This window comes from Macaca nemestrina, chromosome 17 (assembly GCF_043159975.1).
Source record: "Macaca nemestrina isolate mMacNem1 chromosome 17, mMacNem.hap1, whole genome shotgun sequence".
Taxonomy (NCBI): domain Eukaryota; kingdom Metazoa; phylum Chordata; class Mammalia; order Primates; family Cercopithecidae; genus Macaca; species Macaca nemestrina.
In genome coordinates, this window is record NC_092141.1 from 72,916,127 (window position 1) to 72,934,014 (window position 17,888).

A 17,888-nucleotide genomic window follows, 5' to 3' on the forward strand; every position below is an offset into this window, starting at 1 on the left:
GGGATTATAGGCACCTACTCCACACCTGGCTAGTTTTTTTTTTGTTTGTTTGTTTTCGGTATTTTTAGTAGAGAGCTGCGTTGACCAGGTTGCAAACTCCTGACCTTAAGTGATCCGGTGATCCACCTGCTTCGGCCTCCCAGAGTGCTAGGATTACAGGCATGAGCCACTGCGCCCGGCCTGGGGTTTCTAATTTTCTTAATTCTTACAACTTCTTGTGAATACTTTTACTACAATGGCTTTTTCCAGGCTTCCCAAACTGTATTTCAGGTTATAATATTAATTTTATTGTTCTGCTTCTTCCAGAGTACCAAGTTCGATCCATAGCAAGTCATGTTCGTCCTGACAGGCAGAGTATGTATGAAGCACCTTCGTTAAACCAAATTTGTACTAAAAAGGACACTTATTTATTTTATAAGCACTCAGAGTTATGGAAGTAAAAATGATCATGTGTGTATTGGTGAGAACCGTAACGAGGGAGGTAATGAGTTTATCTGAGCTGGACAGGATCTTAGCACTAGATATAACTTGTTCCTTTTTATAGATGATAAAAGCAAGCCTCAGAAATTAAATAAGCTGCCCAAAATTATACAGTTTTATCAGCGGGTAGAAGCAATGAGCAGTACAGATCTGCTGATTTGAAATCAAGAGTCTTTTTCTGAACCATGCTGACAACTTGTCTTAACTAAAAATGTAATAAAAATAGAATAAGAGCAAATCTTTCTCTAGTGAATCAATTTTTAAACTAAATTTAAAGCTCAGGTGAGCTTATGTAAAAAAACTGAAAAATCTTGAATGCCAAAGAAGCTTAATGGGTATTCATAAAGATATACTGTTTCTCTAACAGAATTTATCTTATCTTGTAGCTCTCTTATTTAGTGCAACTTTTCGGAAAAAGATTGAAAAGTTGGCCAGAGACATCCTGATCGACCCTATTCGAGTGGTGCAGGGAGATATTGGAGAGGTAACCCTAAACAGGGCTGGATGGGACCTTAATGTGTTTATTTCTCATATTATGGAACACAGAATTAATTTCTCACTATTGAGATAAAAAAAGATGTTATGTTTATAGATGCAACATGCTTGAGATTTGGTATTTTGCAAGTTGTGGGGATACATGAAAGAGGACTGGCAAAATATTGGGAATCATTGAAGCTAGGTGATGGGTACGAGTTGATTTTGTTCATTTTGCTTTTCTGTTTGTTTTACTGAATGTCTCAAAACTTTATAATTGTTTTAAAAAGGCTTCAAAGAGACAAAAAGATCTGCCTGGAAGCATACTACAGTGTGTTAGGTTGGAACTGACGTTTTAATTATTGTGGGAGGGGCCTACACAGGAGGGAAAGGGTGACCTGAAAGGCCTGGCAAAAATCAGGTTTCATTTCTTACCTGTACATATGCGCTATATGGAAAATTTCTCTGAATTGGGACTTGGAATTCTGTTATGGCTGCTTAAGAATCCTTCAGTTGCTTGCCATGGTTATTGTTAAGGAAAGCTCTAGAAAGTAGTGGGGCATACAAATTAGGTATGTACACCAGGCGGAGAGCAAGGTGATTGAAAAGGAGAGGTGAGTTTTGAGCTGCACTTGACTTGCTGAAGGAAGGCCCAAGGAGAACTGGATTGTTGAAGGTCTTCTCGATGCAGGTAGAAAATACAATGCTAGTCCTTGTTTAGGTGGCCTGTGACTCCAATGTCACAATCATCTGTTTCATTTCTTCCTTCTCAGGCAAATGAAGATGTGACACAGATTGTGGAGATTCTCCATTCTGGACCTAGTAAATGGAACTGGCTTACCCGGCGTCTGGTAGAGTTTACCTCTTCAGGGAGTGTCCTCCTCTTTGTTACTAAAAAAGCCAATGCTGAAGAGCTAGCGAATAACCTTAAACAGGAGGGTCATAATCTTGGGCTGCTCCATGGGGATATGGATCAGAGTGAGAGAAACAAGGTCATTTCAGACTTTAAGAAAAAGGACATCCCAGTCCTGGTGGCCACAGATGTTGCAGGTAGAGTATGAATTTTTCAACAACATTAAGTTCCTAGGCTATAAGGGTACTCTGTCTTACTGTATAAGACGTGTAATAGCTGAGCAGGCTGATGGAAAGACTATTGGCCTGACTGGCCATCCCCTCCCAAACCCCCAAGGAAGCAGCACTTCAGCACAGGGATCACAGTCTGGAGCTCTAGACACCACTTTTCTTTTTCTTTTTTTTTTTTTGAGACGGAGTCTCGCTCTGTCGCCCAGGCTGGAGTGCAGTGGCCTGATCTCAGCTCACTGCAAGCTCCGCCTCCCGGGTTCACGCCATTCTCCTGCCTCAGCCTCCCGAGTAGCTGGGACTACAGGCGCCCACCACCTCGCCCGGCTAGTTTTTTGTAGTTTTAGTAGAGACGGGGTTTCACTGTGTTCACCAGGATGGTCTCGATCTCCTGACCTCGTGATCCACCCGTCTCGGCCTCCCAAAGTGCTGGGATTACAGGCTTGAGCCACCGCGCCCGGCCGACACCACTTTTCACTTAGTGTCTCTCTCTGATCAAAGAATCCCTGCAGCGGCTGGGCGCAGTGGCTCAAGCCTGTAATGCCAGCATTTTGGGAGGCCGAGACGGGCGGATCACGAGGTCAGGAGATCGAGACCATCCTGGCTAACACGGTGAAACCTCGTCTCTACTAAAAAATAGAAAAAAGTAGCCAGGTGAGGTGACAGGTGCCTGTAGTCCCAGCTACTCAGGAGGCTGAGGCAGGAGAATGGCCTAAACCCGGGAGGTGGAGCTTGCAGTGAGCTGAGATCCGGCCACTATACTCCAGCCTGAGCGACAGAGCAAGAATCCGTCTCAAGAAAAAAAAAAAAAAAAAAAAGAATCCCTGCAGCTAGAAGTCACTGGGGGAAAAAAGGCAATGAATGCCCTTATTGTATGTCTGAATATAGTAGATATCTTACATTGATCTACTATACACAGCTTAGTTGGGCAACTTCACTCAGGATGAGAACAGTTTTTGGAATATTATTTCTGCTTTGTTCTGTCAAGTTTTAATAACTACCCTTAAACACTGATATTCCCAGAAAGGAGAGAACTTCTCAGCTTCATGACACATTTTAAAAATATATTCCCGGCCGGGCGCGGTGGCTCAAGCCTGTAATCCCAGCACTTTGGGAGGCCGAGACGGGCGGATCACGAGGTCAGGAGATCGAGACCATCCTGGCTAACACGGTGAAACCCCGTCTCTATTAAGAAATACAAAAAACTAGCTGGGCGAGGTGGCGGGCGCCTGTAGTCCCAGCTACTCGGGAGGCTGAGGCCGGAGAATGGCGTAAACCCGGGAGGCGGAGCTTGCAGTGAGCTGAGATCCGGCCACTGCACTCCAGCCTGGGTGACAGAGCGAGACTCCGTCTCAAAAAAAAAAAAAAAAAAATAATATATATATATATATATATATTCCCAGTGCAAGAGAAGAGGGCATGTCAGATTCTTGATGCAAAAGATAAAAGTCCTGGTCGGACGCAGTGGCTCACACCTGTAATCCCAGCACTTTGGGAGGCGGAGGCAGGCAGATCACCTGAGTTCAGGAGACCGAGACCATCCTGGCCAACATGGTGAAACCCCATCTCTACTAAAAATACAAAAATTAGCTGGGTGTGGTGGCGTGTGCCTATAATCCCAGCTGCTTGGGAAGCTGAGGCAGGAGAATCGCTTGAACCAGGGAGTCAGAGGTTGCAGTGAACTGAGATCATGGCACCGCACTCCAGTCTGGCAACAGAGTGAGACTCCATCTCAAAAAAATAAAAAACAAAAGTTCCTTACACTAGAAGGCCTAACATCATGGAATCTATGGTGGTGACTTAACATGCCTGTATCTCAGCTCACCAAACCCATGCACTTCGCCTAGATAAAGGAAATGTGGCTTCTTAGAGCACTAGCATTTCTGGTTACTTTGATCTTTTGACTACAGATGAAGAATAAAAGAATGTGGTTGCTTTTTATTTCAGCCCGTGGTCTGGACATTCCTTCAATTAAGACTGTCATTAACTATGATGTGGCACGAGACATTGATACTCACACGCATAGGATTGGCCGCACGGGAAGAGCGGGTGAGAAAGGTGTGGCCTATACCCTGCTCACTCCCAAGGACAGCAATTTTGCTGGTGACCTGGTCCGGAACTTAGAAGGAGCCAATCAACACGTTTCTAAGGAACTCCTAGATCTGGCAATGCAGGTGAGGGACTGGGCACACTTTCAGTTGCTCCTAGTTGTAAGACCAAGACATTTTAGCAGTCCTGGAGCAGATAACATAAAAACTTGACAAGAAAGTTGGGTGGCAGGGAGGATGTGGGGCTTATGAGGTACAGATAGGAATTGTGAGATACTGAAATTCATCTAGTCTTATCTGGTCTTCTCCTTTCAACAACATCTGTTTTGAAAAGCTATTCCTTTGTACTAAAATCTGTTCCTGTAATTTCACCCCATAGCACACTTACGAGTAAATTTAATCTCAAAGATGGTTACTGTTCTTAGTGCTCTTCTCCCATAAAACTTTTCTTCTGGGGGGCTAAAAATGTGTGATGTCTTTGAAACAATATGTGTATAGTATAGTGCCCGCCCCCCCCCCCCTTTTTTTTTTTTTTGAGACAGAATCTCGCTCTGTCGCCCAGGCTGGAGTGCAATGGTGCAATCTCAGCTCACTGCAACCTCCGCCTCCCGGGTTCAAGCGATTCTTCTGCCTTAGCCTCCCAAATAGTTGGGATTACAGGCGCCCACCACCATGCCTGGCCAATTTTTGTATTTTTAATAGAGATGGGGTTTTGCCATGTTGGTCAGGCTGGTCTGGAACTCCTGACATCTGGTGATCCTCCCGCCTTGGCCTGGGCCTCCCAAAGTGTTAGGATTACATGTGTGAGCCACTGTGCCCGGCTTATATAGTGCCTCTTAACTATTCCCAGCAGTCTGAGATCTTAGACCTTTGACCACACTGATTGCCATCTTCCAGGTGTGCTCCCAGTCTAAAGCTAAGTGAGGCATTCTAACAAATCAAACCTAGAGTCATCTGAATCCATGCTGTCCCCAAATTACAAATGGGTTTGGAACACTTTGAGAGCAGAAACTGTTAAGAGTTTGTCAAATGCCTAGGCCAGCTCACATAACTGGTACAACTCAGCTGCAGTGTGGCAGTGCCCGAGTTTCTGGTCCTAGGAGTAAAGGACCTGAACTGCAAGAGAGAAGAGAATAATGTTTCCTCCCCTGCTCCTGAGCACAGAGAGCCAGTCCTAAATGACCTTTTAAACAGGACAGATTTTGTCTTTGGCATTTTCTTCAATTTCTTTTTGTACCTCAGACTTTCTGTGCTCAGAACTTTGCCCAAGCCTGCTGCCCTACCTCTCAAGCACTTTATTTTGCTGGTAATACTTGATTGTCAGATAAAGCTTTAACCTTCCCAGAGATATCTGCTTTTTTTTTTTTTTTTTTCCCCGCTTTTTTCTGAGATGGAGTGACACTCTATCACCCAGACTGGAGTGCAGTGGCGCAGTCTCAGCTCACTGAAGCCTCTCCGGTTCAAACAGTTCTCCTGCCTCAGCTTCCCGAGCAGCTGGGATTAGAGGCATGTGCCACCATGCCTGGCTAATTTTTGTATTTTTAGTAGGGACGGGGTTTCACCATGTTGGTCAGGCTGGTCTTAACTCCTGGCCTCTAGTGATCCGCCCGCCTTGGCTCCCAAAGTGCTGGGATTCACAGGTGTGAGCCACCGCCCTGCATTCTTAAGAGAATATGAGTAAATATGATGAGTAGTATCGTGGCAGTGGTCAAGTTCAATGAAAACTTTTAGGCTTGGTGGGTAAATCTTCAGTTGTGTGGCTACCATCCTTTCTGGGAGTCTGCCCCTATAGTCAGTTCTGATAAGCCTCACTTCACATAGCGTTTTTCCTTTGCTTCTGAACACACCATTTCTTTAAGCTCCACATGTTTATGTCCAATAGTATATGGTTTGAGAAATAAAAAATAATCTCATTTTCCTCAAGGAAGTTAGAAGTAGCCAAAGTGACTCTTTGTGTTTGAAGCTTTTCTGAACAACTTCCCTTCCAGGAGAGCCTGAGGGAGGGAACACTAGAGGAAGCCTTAGATAAGGAACTCAGCCGCTTTTCAAATTTGGTGGATTATGCTACCAAGGAGAAACTAATCTGTGGTTCCTGTGAACAGTTCCTCCCTTAGCATAAATGTGCTGGCTGAAAGTTAAGCAAAGAGTTCCCCCTTCCCACTTAATTTCCTCTTTGTCCTCATCCTCTTCCTCTGGTCTTTTCTCCCTTCCTTGAGTTAACCTTGAATTTTGTTCAATGCAGAATGCCTGGTTTCGGAAATCTCGATTCAAAGGAGGGAAAGGAAAAAAGCTGAACATTGGTGGAGGAGGCCTAGGCTATAGGGAGCGGCCTGGCCTGGGCTCTGAGAACATGGTGAGTCTAGACTACAGTAGTGTCTTTAGGGTTGGTCTCATGTCCTGAATGTCATTAGGAATATTCTCATCTGCCCAGGAAAGCCTCAGTGAGTTTAAAACCCTGTCTAGAAGGGAATTTGTATTTAATCTGATTTGAGTCAATTCTGTGCTCATTCTTATGGTAACTTTCTATTGAAGAAGCATCTTTGTGTACTTGGTTGACTTGCTCAGGAAATTATTCTAGATTAGCAGTGATGTCACACTGTGGTCCCTGGACCAACAGCACATGCAAACTCATCCCCCACCCCTGACCTTGTGAATAGAAACTCTGGAGTTGGGGCCCAGCAGTCTGCTTTTACAGCCCTTCAACACTGGCCTAAAGCCTGCTGTTAGGGAAATGTTGCCATAGGGTCACTATAAAGTCTAGCTATATCTTGTCATTAAACTCCGGAATGGATCAGGAATTTCCAAGTTGGGAGCTAGTTTTTCTCACAAGCCAGGTAACAAAAGTACCCTTTTGGTGGCCTTTCTTAACTACCTGTTTTTTGTCACTTTGATTCCTAAGCCAGGGAAGAAAGCTGCCAGTATACTTTTCTGGAGCATTAGAGTTAAGCTTGGCATCTTTGATAATTACATACTCTGTTCCCACATTATTATAATAATGATTATGCATAATAATAGCTAATATTTATTGAGCACTTTATATGTGCCAGGACCATTCCAAGCAATCCGATATTTTAGCTCAGTTAATCCTCACAACAACCAAATGGAAGTTAGTACAGATAACAACATTGAGACACCTAAAGTTACACTGACAAGCATTTAAGCTGAAATTCAGACCCTTCATGGTCTTGATTCAGGGCCTTAGCAGTCACACAATATGCTATTCAGAGCCTTTTCATCTTTAACATAATTTTTACTTAATTGGATGTGTGTATGTAAATAATACATGATCAACTTTGGGCATAATCTGATTGCATTTCTGTTTAATAGGGTTAATTCCAAGAAGTAGAATTTCTGGGTTGAGGGCATAAGCATTTTTAAATGATTGTCACTGTCTTTTCTCACAAAGCAGAAGTAGCCTTCTAAAAGTATCCAGTTCCTTCGCAGCTCCCACTTCAAGGGTTGTCATTATAATGAGGGCTAGTCTATGGCAGTGAGCTTTCCTGCTTATTTTTTCATCCTCATAGTTGTGTTTATTTTTTTTAGGACCGAGGAAATAACAATGTAATGAGCAATTATGAGGCCTACAAGCCTTCCACAGGAGCTATGGGAGATCGACTAACGGCAATGAAAGCAGCTTTCCAGGTCTGAAATAAGCATTTCATTAAAAGCACTTTCAGCAGTAACTCTTGGGCAATGACAAGAGGGGCTTAGTTTTCCTGGTTGTAGCTGGGCTTACAGGCTTGATGCTAGATTTAGGGTCTTCACGCTGCTTGGTTGGATTTTGAATATAAACCTAATAGTAGCTTACTTGGACATGCAAATTGATCTAGAGAACCCCTTGTGCTGGTCTACTTGAGTCACACTCAGGGCCTGGGATTGTTGTCCTGCAGCAGGGTGTGTGTTCCCTCCCTTCCCAACAGCCTGCAGTATTGCCCACCTCCAGGCGCCCACCTCCAACTCACTTCTGAAGCAAAATGTACTGATAGTCACACTAAGGTGAATCGATAGAATGAGTTCAAGGCAGGTTTTGCTGTCAAACTTAAATTTCAGTGTAAAAATTTTTTTTAAGTTTTCAGAACTTTTTGGTTTTGAATGGTAAATAACAGATAAATGTGCTAAATACACAGATGCTTTATTCTAGCCAATCAGGCTATAAAAGTACATTTCAGAACACTGGGGGTCCATCTCTCCACAGAGATCCACAAGTTTTCCTTTATAGCACAAGAAAAAAAGGGACCATACTGTGGGGCCAGCGGGACACTAAAGTCACAGTGCCAAGATAGCATAGTGTTTCTGTAAACCTCATCATTTGCCAAGTTGTATATTCAGGTTTCTTGAATTTGCTATCTTACCTACTCCTGATGTCTCTTTCTCTTTCAGTCACAGTACAAGAGTCACTTTGTTGCAGCCAGTTTAAGTAATCAGAAGGCTGGAAGCTCTGCTGCTGGGGCAAGTGGGTGGACTAGCGCAGGGAGCTTGAATTCTGTTCCAACTAACTCAGCACAACAGGGCCATAACAGTCCTGACAGCCCTGTTGCCAGTGCCACCAAGGGCATTCCAGGCTTTGGCAATACTGGCAACATCAGTGGTGCCCCTGTGACCTACCCATCTGCTGGAGCCCAGGGAGTCAACAACACAGCTTCAGGGAATAACAGCCGAGAAGGGACTGGGGGCGGCAACGGGAAAAGAGAGAGATATGAGAACCGGGGCAGCAGCCGTCACAGTCACGGAGAGACTGGCAATCGGCATAGCGATGGCCCACGTCATGGAGATGGTGGTCGCCATGGAGATGGATACCGCCACCCAGAAAGCAGCAGCCGTCACACTGATGGCCATCGGCATGGAGAGAACAGACATGGAGGAAGCGCAGGCCGGCATGGGGAGAACCGGGGTGCAAATGACGGTCGGAATGGGGAAAGCAGGAAAGAAGCTTGTAATCGTGAGAGCAAGATGGAGCCCAAGATGGAACCCAAAGTGGACAGCAGCAAGATGGACAAGGTGGACAGCAAGACAGATAAGACAGCTGATGGCTTTGCTGTCCCAGAGCCGCCTAAACGCAAGAAAAGTCGATGGGACAGTTAGAGGGGATGTGCTGAAGTGTGAAATCAGTTGTCCTTAATTTTTAGAAAGATTTCGGTAACTAGGTGTCTCAGGGCTGGGTTGGGGTCCAAAGTGTAAGGACCCCCTGCCCTTAGTGGAGAGCTGGAGCTTGGAGACATTATCCCTTCATCAGAAGGAATTTTCGGATGTTTTCTTGGGAAGCTGCTTTGGTCCTTGGAAGTAGAGCTGGAAAGCTTCCTTTGCCTCTAGGTGAGTTGTCATGAGGGTAAGTTGAGGTTATCTTGGGATAAAGGGCCTTCTAGGGCACAGAACTCACTCTAGGTTTATATTATACGTAGCTTATATTTTTTACTAAGGTGTCACCTTATAAACATCTATAAATCGACTTCTTTTTCTTAGTTGTATGGCCAGGCAGTCCCCTTTTTAGGAATTGGCTTCTGCAAACTCAATCCATTGAACTAACTGTTGGGGAGCAATTTGGTAGTTGTAGACATTTGCAGGGAAGGGAGATGTCTGATTCTAAATGGGAGTTGATGCTCAGGTCCCCAGCCATGTTTGCGTCCAGCCCTGAGACATGTAGGAAACACCTTCCAGACCCAGGCTCTGAAGATTCCCAGAAGCCACAAGGATTGAAGGGAAAAGGTGATCCTGGTAACTGTTCTAGGATTGCTCCAGGTCTGAGATGGTGTTGCTAAATTTAAAATTAAACAAAAAACCCAACAAGAGCTTTTAAAGTGTCTTCTTCTTCTATTTCATTGTATTTTTTTTAACTTGCCCCAATGATAGAAAAGTCTTTTGCTGAAATGATTTTGATGATTTTTGTTCTATGTTGTTTATAAAAGGAAAAGAAATATACAAACTTTGACTTTTGTGACTTTGTGAAGGTTTCTTTAAGATGTGCATTCCTTTCTGCTTGCTCTCTAGTAAATGTTTTACTACTGGGACCTGTGGATCGTTTGTCATTTCTGTCTCACTATGAGTTGGTACATCTTAGAATAGTGCCGCCCACAGTGTGCGTACTCAGATGTAGGGAAGTGCTTATTAAAACTGTCAGAAAAGACAACTCTTCCATTATCCTGGTTTTATTCAGGAATAGGATGGGGGAAGGCTTAAGGGGCCCACATGTCCAGGTGTAGACTACATCGAGTGTCGCTCCAACACTGAACTTCCCCTTAACAGTTTAAAAAAAGGGTCGTGGGTCTGTCAACACAGTTCAGCAGTGCTTTCATGGGAGACCTTCCTTCAGGCAAGCAGGAGGACATCGTCCTCTCCGCCGAAGACCACCACGGGAGTTCTAGGCACCCCGCCTCACTGTTCTTCAGACAGCTGTGATGTGAGCAGGGGCTGGGCTGGTTATTAAGGGGGCCAGACTGAGCCATGCCACACCCTTCCTCCTAGTCCCCATGCTCTCCTGGTGAGCCTGGCAGCTCTGCTTACTTCCGTTTGTGTTTTTTCTTTTGTTCCTTACGTTGCTGTGCTCTTTGGTCCTTCTTCATCCTTGAGTCCACCACCTTGAAATGACCTCTGACTCCAGCTGGCCGGCGCACTTTGCGGCCCACACCTTTTTTGGCTACAACATAGGTGACATGGTGTTTCTCCTTGCCAAACCCAGCCTTCTTGTAGAGACTACAGGGGGAAGAGAACAGGTTAGAGGCTTGCTTTCTGCTGCACTTTTAGCCCTGTGTACCTTTGTGGTGTCCTCCCATTACCTTCTCAGCTGTGCCACTTTCTCTCGTTCTGAGATGTCCACTGTGTTCACCACGGCTTCTGCCTTCTTCCTGGTCTGCTCCAGCCTCTTCAGCATCTGCAGAAGGAACCTGTCAGGTGACCTCTTCCCCATCCCCGACCCCCCCCCAATCTCTGGAGGCCCCATCACTTACCCTCCTTTTCTTTCTAGCCTTAGCCTCAGCCACCTTCTTGATGGGACGGGCATTGATTTCCCGCCAGCGTTTCCGGTAATGCTCCACCTCCTTCTTACCAATAGGCAACTGTCGTATTCGGTGCTGCTTTTCCTCTTGCACGAACCACTCTGGAAGCTCCCCCTCATCCTCATTAAATGTGTACCTGAGTGGAAAGGAACATCTGTCCAATATCCAACATTCCAGGCTTTCTAAAGAAATTACCGGACGGGGCGCAGTGGCTCACACCTGTAATCCCTGCACTTTGGGAGGCTGAGGCGGGCAGATCACCTGAGGTCAGGAGTTTGAGACCAGCCTGGCCAACATGGCGAAACCCTGTCTCTACTAAAAATACAAAAATTAGCTGGGCATGGTGGTGGGCGCCTGTAATCCCAACTACTCAGGAGGCTGAGGCAGGAGAATTACTTGAACCTGGAAGGCAGAGGCTGCAGTGAGTAAAGATTGTGCCGTTGCACTGCAGCCTGGGTGACAGAGCGAGACTCCATCTCAAAAAAAAGAAAAAACCCATTTACCCACCAGACCCTGGTCACTCTTGATGAGTTTCTGGCCCCTTTACCGGTTGAAGGAATTATCTATGAGATCTCTCTTGGCCTTTTTGGAAGAGGCAATAACAGCACCCAGAGCAAGGCCTTCAGGGTCCAGTATCCGATGTTTTGCTAGAGAGGGAAGGAGAAAGGTCAAAGCTCAACTCCCAATACTAACACGTCCAGTGGTTTTTTTCTCATTCCACTGTATACAGAGCTCTCACCTGGGTCCTCGATAGGCACTATCTCAAACCCGTTATCATCTGACTTAGGCCCACGACTTCGCTTCTTACCACGGAGGGGTTCCCGGCTGTGAAGAGGGGAGGACTCAGTGATTCCACCACTTTGTACTAAGATCGCACTTCCACGGAATTTGCAAAAATCCTGCCACGCAGGCTGTACCCCAGACCAGTTAAATCAGGATCGTCAGTACAGTATTTTTAACCCTCCCCATCTGCAGCCAAGATTGAGAACCCCCAATTCAGAGAAATGGTTCAAGCCACTGCTTCCTTTCCATCCCTTCTCTCAGCTGCAACCACTCACCTCTCTTCATCCTCACTGCTACTACTGCTATCACTGTCTGAGATGCCATCCTCTTCTTCCCCTTCAGGACCAGTGGCAGCTTCTGTCCCCGAAGAAGCCTCTGTTCCCTTAGGGGCTTCATCTCGACACAGGGGAGACATTATCTCAGTCTTCAAACAGGAAGGCAGTGTCTGTGGCAGCTGCTGTGGCTGCTGCTGCTGTCCCTTGCGCCGGCTCTCAAACAATAGCTGGGCCTGACTGATCTCGAGGGCCTCATCTGCATCATCCTCAATCCCAACAAAGCTGCCCTGTGATGGGAGAACATCAGCTGCCCTTCTCCCAGGGAAGACTCATCTGGCAGTCTTGCCCCCTGCCTCTCCTTACCTTTGAGAACCACAAGTTGGCTTGTTCTTCCTGCAGTATTGCCTTTTCCTCCAGTGGTACCAGCAGTGGATTCTCCTCCTCCTCCTCCTCCTCCTCCTCTTTATCATCTTCTACTTCAGTAAATCGCACACTGTAGACCCAAAGGAAAGTAGGGGGCTCAGAGACCCAGAATGGCTGGTGCCCTTGCTCCCCTACTTAGGCTCTGGCAGTACCCACCCCAACGCTGCCTCAGAGTGGCAGCATTCCCTCTGGCGCGCACACGTGCCCCTTACCGCTTTTGGTCCCTTAGATCCTGATGTCCCCTGACTCCTGCCAGCTCCTCTGGATCCAGGTCACTATCTGCAGATGTGTCATCACCGTCGTCCTCAACATCTGACACATAGATGTCATCCCTCGGCAGATCGGACAGAAATGTGTCTGCTGCACTCATATCCCCTTGTGTTACTTCCTCTAATAACTGAAGTGTAACAGAAACAAAGGTGAACTATTTAAAAGGAAACATACTGTTTTTTTTCTGTGTCTCTCACCTCAGTCTATGCTCAGCAACACTAGGAAGAACACTGGCAAATCCATTATCCTTTCACAGACGGGAAAGCTCAGATCCAGGGTAGTGAATGGCCTGTTTACAACATCCTGTTCTAGGCTATGTTACTGATCCATCCCACTGAGCTGTCTTGTCTCAGTGGTATCACAAATGGGTCTTATGGGAAGGTACCCTACAGCCCATATAGCACCAAATCTTAACATACTCTACAACACTAGTTTTCCTTTAAAAATTATCCTCAGATGGCATCTCAATCACCTCCTGAGAATACCATCTACGCAATCTGTCTCCACTGAATAAAAGGGGCCCAGCCAACATACATCCAACAGAACTGTCCCACTTAAACCAATTGTCAGAACCTTTTATTTTCCTCATGCAGAGATACTAGGCTGGGTATGATGGCTCACACCTGTAATCCCAACACTGTGGGAGGCTGAGGCAGGAGGATTGCTTGATGCCAGGAGTTTGAGGCTGCAGTGAGTCATGATGGCACCACTGCACTCCAGCCTGGGTGACAAAACAAGATCTTGTCTCAAAGGAAAAACCCCAACTACTCTTTCTTGAGTGTTTATCACATATGAGGGATTACACCTATCTTTTTTTGTTCCTCACAAAAACTCTAGTAGGTAGGTTCTATTATTGTTTTACAGATGAGGAAACTGAGGCAGCAAGGATAAGTGGGAGGCAGCAAGCATAAGTGGTAGTCAGCTCAGTCACTTCACACAGCTCCAGGTAGTAGAGCTGGGAAGGAAACCTGAGCCTGTGTCTGCTCTAGGGCCACCATGCTCTCCTGCCTCCTGTACAACAAAGATGACTTGATTATGACACTTCCACGTATAAACCACAGAAGTTCATTTTGTTTGTGACCCTGATTTTGTCTGGAAAAACATGTTCTTCAGTATTGAGTGGAAGCAGCCTAATGTGAGTGCTCACTTGGTCTCAATGAACTGAAGAATGCTGCTCCCCTCTAAGGGAGACCCTCTCTTCCTCTGTGCTTGTAACTCAAGTAACCTGGCAGCATCCATTATAAGTTCTTTTCTGATGTTCTAGTTCTTCAAGAATAATGTATCACAGTCATCTATCTACCTAACTTCATCCTTTTAGGTTTATGTTTCTTTGTGACTTTAGACTCACCAAGGCACCCTGTGGTGAAGACAGGAACCACAGCCTATCATTCAGCAACTTAAAAAGACATGCAACACCCCCAACCTCCAAACACCCAAACAGATTCTTATGTCTCCTAAGCCTGCACCCCCAATGCCACCTCACCTGGTGACCCCGGATGGTGCGCAAGGAGAACATGCCAGTCTCCCCCTCGTCTGCAATGGAAATCCCAGGCAGATCCATCTTCAGCTCCACACGCTCCCGCTGCTTTCTCTGCTCACGCAGCAGCTTCTTTTTCTTCCTGAGGGGGTGGATTCAGGGAGTAAAACTGGCCCAGCTCCAAAGAGTTTCTATCCATGCCTTGCATTTTCTTCTCCCATCTTCACAGAGGATCCCTGCATTGGTGGACTCCAAGCTCCACCCCAGCTCCTCTCACCTCTTCAATTCCGCCACCTCCTGGGCCTTCATTTCTGCCAGGGTCTGGTTCAGTTGTTCCTCCTCCTCCTCCTCCTTAGAGGGCTGCTTTGTGATCCCAGCTGTTGAGTCCTCCTCATCACCTTCATCTTCCTCTCCAGAGCTAAGGCTGGCAAAACAGTCCCAGGAGTTGGGTTATTTTCCTGGGCTCTTTCCCTGGACACCCCGTCCACACCTGCCTGGCTGCGTTCCCTCCTCACCTGATGTCCAGTGCCTTTGCTTGTTCTTTCAGCTTCTTGGCCACATATCGCCGAAGTTTTGTTCTCCAGTTTAGTAGCAACCTGCCCCAGAGATACTATTACTGATCTTGCCATCTCCCTCTTTGTCCCTGCCCCCTTCTGTTTTAGGCTCACTATCCACCTTTTCAGGTTTCAGCTACATAAACCAAAAGGCTCAGGCCCCTACCCCAAACCTTTAGCACAGCAATATCCTCTTCCCAGAGATCTAACATCATGGCTTTCCCACCTCCAGGGCTCCTGGCCCCCATGCCCACCCCGCTGCATACCTGAGCTCCTTGCGCCCCAATACTCTGATGTCCTGACAGCACACCCGTATGTCTTCAGTGGTAGCTGGATGCTGTGCCAACTCTTCATCATCTACCATGATCTGTTTGGGAGGAGGGAAAGGTGTCGGGAGATTCTCAGGCCATGTTTCCGGGGCTACCTCATGTCCCTCAAGGCTGGAGACTCACTTCGCTGGCCTTAGACAGGAAGTCGACAGGGTTGGCAGCTCGGAGGAAGTCAGTGACTGAGGTACGGTGATAAAGAGTGAGGTCGCCCTCAGCATAGCCTTCAGCCTTAGGGAGAAAAAGAGAGATTGGGCAGTCCCTTCTGGGTATCTGTAGGACCCACCAGGCCCAACCTCTCCAGAGTTCCAGGACCCAAGGGTGGTCCCATTCCCCAAAACACACCTTTGGCTTCTTCTTAGTCACCAATTCAGTAACAGTCTTAGCCTGAACTTCAACCTCCTTGAAGGCAAATTTGGGGTCGAAGAATTTACTGTCAACCTTGTCAGGGGCCAGGAATCCTAAAAATGACAGGATATATTAAAAAGTGTGCTTTGGGAGTTGGGAGGCTGGATCAAGAGAAAGGAAATGATGCCCACCTTGGCAGACTACAAAGATCTCTGCAGATTCGTGGCGAGAGGCTTGGGGCTTGGTGGCCTGGACACGGCGGAACAGCTGCTGAAAGATCCATAGCAGAGGCTGATAGTCACGAGAACGGAAAACCTTTGTGATGAAGCAGCCACCCCGGGCCAAAAAGTCACAAGCCAAACGCAGAGCCATCAGTGTCAAATGGGCTGTAGGATAGAGACAATTAGTTGAGGCACTGCAGCCCAGGAGGGCATGCACCCAACTCCACCATTGCCTGATCTCCAAACACCACACTCCCTGTACCTTGTGAGTAAGCATCATGGACCCAGCTAGCCCCCACATTGGGGGCCCCATCATTGAGCACAACATCAACCTTCCAGGTCTTCAGCTCCTTCCTCAGGGCCTAAAAAGAAAAGGAACTATGGAAACACAAACACAGGAATGGCCCTGGTTCAACCATTTGTCCATCCCGTTATTTGTTGAGTGCCCATTATAGGCCAAATGCTCTACCAGGCACAGGAGATAACAATAGTAAACAAAAACAGTATGTCTCTACCTTCATGGAGCTTACAGTCTGACAGTGAGTTCACAGGAAAAAACTTCACTAAAGATCTCTGCCCTTCTCCCAATTCCAAACACCTTTATCCCTGACTCTAAATAAAGGTTGGAGTGGGCACTACGAATACCATGGGTCTTGTACAAATGTCAGGCAAGAATGTGCTCAAAGCATGGTAAATAGAAAAAAATTGCCTTTAGAGGATTTCAGGGATGTGGATGTTTCCGTATAAAGGGGGAAGGAAGAGAGAGACTCCTATTACCTGCCTACAACGTTCTGTTGTGATGTCCTCCTGGAGAGTCACCACATTGGGGAGAGGCTTGATTGGAACCAGGTCCACTCCTGGAATAAATCAGGTCAGAGTATTCTAAAGGGTTGCCTCAAGCAGGGAGGAGAGAAATACAGGACAAAGTACTTTATACACCGACCCCTTAAAACATCAAGGAGAGCTGTCCGTTACTCACCCACAATAAGGCTGGATACAGGCATAAACTTGGCAGCTACCTGCAGCCTATAAAAGGAATAGGAATTTAAAAACCTACAGCCATCCTTGTCCCCCTCTTGGCAACTGACCTCTCATCCCTGGTGTTACGTGCACTGGCCAGAACATATCATAGGCACGTATTCCAAGCCCTTTCTCTGCAGTCAAGAAAGGAAACGGCCTCCAAGGGGACCGGGATTCGGGATTCCTCTCCCGCAATGAAACTGGAAACCATCGCAGCTCAGAACACAGAAAGCGGCCACCAGGAGCAACCTGTGGCAAGTGTTACGAACCATCCCCCTGGCGCAGCACACAGGTCCAGCAAGGCTCGGGCTTTCTGCAGGAACTGAAAGCGGCGATTGAGCTGGATCAGCTTGAAAGCAGATCGGGAACGGTAACCTGGACAAAACAACCAAGTGCGCAGAGGGCTTCACCATCACCAGCAGGATTTCTCCAGCCTCGCAACCCACTACCCCTTCTGCAGGAGAGGTACACAATGGTCAGAAAGAGCAGGCGAACCGGGCAGAGATCGCTCGCTCGCTCGCACGCAGACTGAGCGAATCTGGACTCACCCGTCTCCTTCGCCAAGTGATAAAACTTGTCCCGTCGGCTCTTGCCAACTTTGCCCTTCTTGCCCATGGTGGAATGGGGGAGTATCGCTCAATCTGGGGAGAAAGAAGTTGAGGACGTCTCTTTCCGGATCACCAGATTCCTCTTTCAGTTTCCCACTTCCCGCAGCAATTCCACTCCGCTCCCCTCTCCGCACACTCTACCTAGACCCACGGCCGCTTTCTCCACACTCGGAACCGCACATGTATGCAGCAAACGTACTTCCGCTTCCGCTTGCGTCCCCTGCGTCCCTGGCTCGAGGTTTTTCGCCATTTTGAGTGTGGCCATAGATTGTTCTCGGTACTCTGTCCTCGGATTTTGTAAGTTGAAAGTTGAGACTAGGAAGGCATATTACAAGAACTACAAACAGAGTTTCAATGAGGCAACATTGAGGAGTTCTGCTCCTTCCTCTTCCCCCTCCAAAGTCCCTGAACTCTCGTAGCCGCCCCTTCCATCATGGTCCCCTTTGTTAGTGTGGTCTGGCCGCGCACCCCGCCCATTGACCCGGAACTCTTCTCTGCCTGGTCTTCGGGTC

At 46.9% G+C, this 17,888-nt stretch overlaps 2 protein-coding genes across 5 annotated transcripts in view; one reads left to right on the forward strand and one right to left on the reverse strand.

The window, feature by feature from the left end:
* LOC105483034 (DEAD-box helicase 42) overlaps window positions 1-10,017 on the forward strand; it is a 48,557-nt gene extending 38,540 nt beyond the window's left edge. For all 3 annotated transcript variants that reach the window (XM_071083420.1, XM_011743565.2, XM_071083421.1), the window contains 7 exons: window positions 307-354; window positions 867-964; window positions 1,728-2,004; window positions 3,982-4,208; window positions 6,325-6,435; window positions 7,626-7,724; window positions 8,463-10,017. In XM_071083420.1, coding sequence (XP_070939521.1) covers window positions 307-354; window positions 867-964; window positions 1,728-2,004; window positions 3,982-4,208; window positions 6,325-6,435; window positions 7,626-7,724; window positions 8,463-9,164 — 1,562 coding nt within the window. In that variant the 3' untranslated portion in view covers window positions 9,165-10,017. The remainder of the gene's footprint in view (window positions 1-306; window positions 355-866; window positions 965-1,727; window positions 2,005-3,981; window positions 4,209-6,324; window positions 6,436-7,625; window positions 7,725-8,462) is intronic.
* A 192-nt stretch (window positions 10,018-10,209) lies between these two features.
* On the reverse strand, window positions 10,210-17,886 carry LOC105483032 (FtsJ RNA 2'-O-methyltransferase 3). Of its 2 annotated transcripts, none has more exons than XM_011743558.2 (21): window positions 17,576-17,886; window positions 17,317-17,409; window positions 17,038-17,143; window positions 16,728-16,774; window positions 16,526-16,605; window positions 16,011-16,110; window positions 15,719-15,913; window positions 15,525-15,640; window positions 15,306-15,410; window positions 15,120-15,220; window positions 14,815-14,895; window positions 14,577-14,723; window positions 14,306-14,441; window positions 12,765-12,949; window positions 12,493-12,622; window positions 12,130-12,416; window positions 11,811-11,896; window positions 11,619-11,718; window positions 11,024-11,207; window positions 10,853-10,947; window positions 10,210-10,769 (listed from the first exon to the last, which is right to left on the reverse strand). In XM_011743558.2, the coding sequence occupies exons 2-21, from the start codon at window positions 17,381-17,383 to the stop codon at window positions 10,577-10,579; spliced, it is 2,541 nt and encodes an 846-aa protein (XP_011741860.2). In that variant the 5' UTR covers window positions 17,384-17,409; window positions 17,576-17,886; the 3' UTR covers window positions 10,210-10,576. The 2 variants fall into 2 exon arrangements, with proteins under 2 accessions (XP_011741860.2, XP_011741859.2); XM_011743557.3 differs by having other exon boundaries at window positions 17,518-17,886.
* Window positions 17,887-17,888: the final 2 nt, after the last annotated feature.